This window comes from Aplosporella prunicola (genome assembly GCF_010093885.1).
Source record: "Aplosporella prunicola CBS 121167 unplaced genomic scaffold K452scaffold_325, whole genome shotgun sequence".
NCBI classification, from domain to species: Eukaryota; Fungi; Ascomycota; class Dothideomycetes; order Botryosphaeriales; family Aplosporellaceae; genus Aplosporella; species Aplosporella prunicola.
Genome location: NW_022983853.1, coordinates 1 through 1,058, shown reverse-complemented (window position 1 = coordinate 1,058; position 1,058 = coordinate 1). Strand labels below are relative to the sequence as shown.

General features: G+C 30.2%; 1 protein-coding gene across 1 annotated transcript; it reads left to right on the top strand.

The window, feature by feature from the left end:
* Positions 1–59: 59 nt before the first annotated feature.
* K452DRAFT_212836 (uncharacterized protein) lies at positions 60–356 on the top strand (the record flags this gene model as incomplete). The annotated part of the gene is made up of 1 exon (XM_033536203.1): positions 60–356. A coding segment is annotated over one exon (297 nt), but the record flags the coding sequence as incomplete, so codon positions are not given.
* Between the last annotated feature and the right edge of the window lie 702 nt (positions 357–1,058).

Sequence of the window (1,058 nt, the reverse complement as noted above, 5' to 3'; positions counted from 1 at the left end):
TTATACCTATAACTAAACCGGTATTTGAACCTAGTATTCTTAAATTAGATCATAATTGAATAGCTGGGTTCGTACAAGCTGACGGAACCTTTGGATTAAACTATACTAAACAACCAAGAATGAAATTAGGGTACACATGTCAACCTCAGTTTCGTGTTACTCAACATGAGCGTGATTTAATAGTTTTAAAAAGAATTATTGATTCTATGGGTTGTGGTACTATAGTAAAACCATCTGGAGATAGAGACAGATATAGTATATCTGTCGCAAATACATTAGATTTAGTTAATATTGTAATACCTTTATTTGAAAAATACCCTCTTTATGGTGCAAAACATAGTGATTTTTTTGGATTTTTGCAAAGGGGTATACATTATAAAAGACAAAGGACATTTAACTCCAGAAGGGTTAAAGGCTTTGAAGGATTTAGCGTACGCCATGAATACATACAGAGAGTTTTAGTGATCATGTATTTAGGTTATTTTTTATTTTATACAGTATACTCCTTTATTTTTCCCGTTTTAGAACTTATAGTGTGAATAGTTTGCCGTTGGTTGATGTGAATCAATCAATTATTATATCACTATTTGCTGGAAAAACTTTACATCAAGTTTATACATATTTTCGCAGCACTGCGTTATAAGATGTATAAGAAAATCTTGTGCCAACCCCTTTTATTTGCTGGGGGTTGAATGGTCAATCAGCAGGTAACATTATTAAGCGTTAATAATGGAACCTCAGAGACTGCACGCGATATAACTTTTAAATTTAATAATTATTTAAACCAAAAAGTTATACATAAAAAAAAAATCAATAAAAGATTCTTAGAATGATTTATTGGTTTTACAGAAGGAAAAGGTTGTTTTATAGTGTTAAATAATAAAGTATATTTTGACATTAGTGTAAGTATAAAGGATATACAAGTTCTTTATTATATTAGAAAAGAACTGGGTTTTGGTAAAATCTTAATAAATAAAGATTCAGGTGGATGTTGTGAAGGTGCGCGTGCTAAGGAACCCTTAAGTGGTGCATCTTTTTATGTTACAAATTTTGATAAT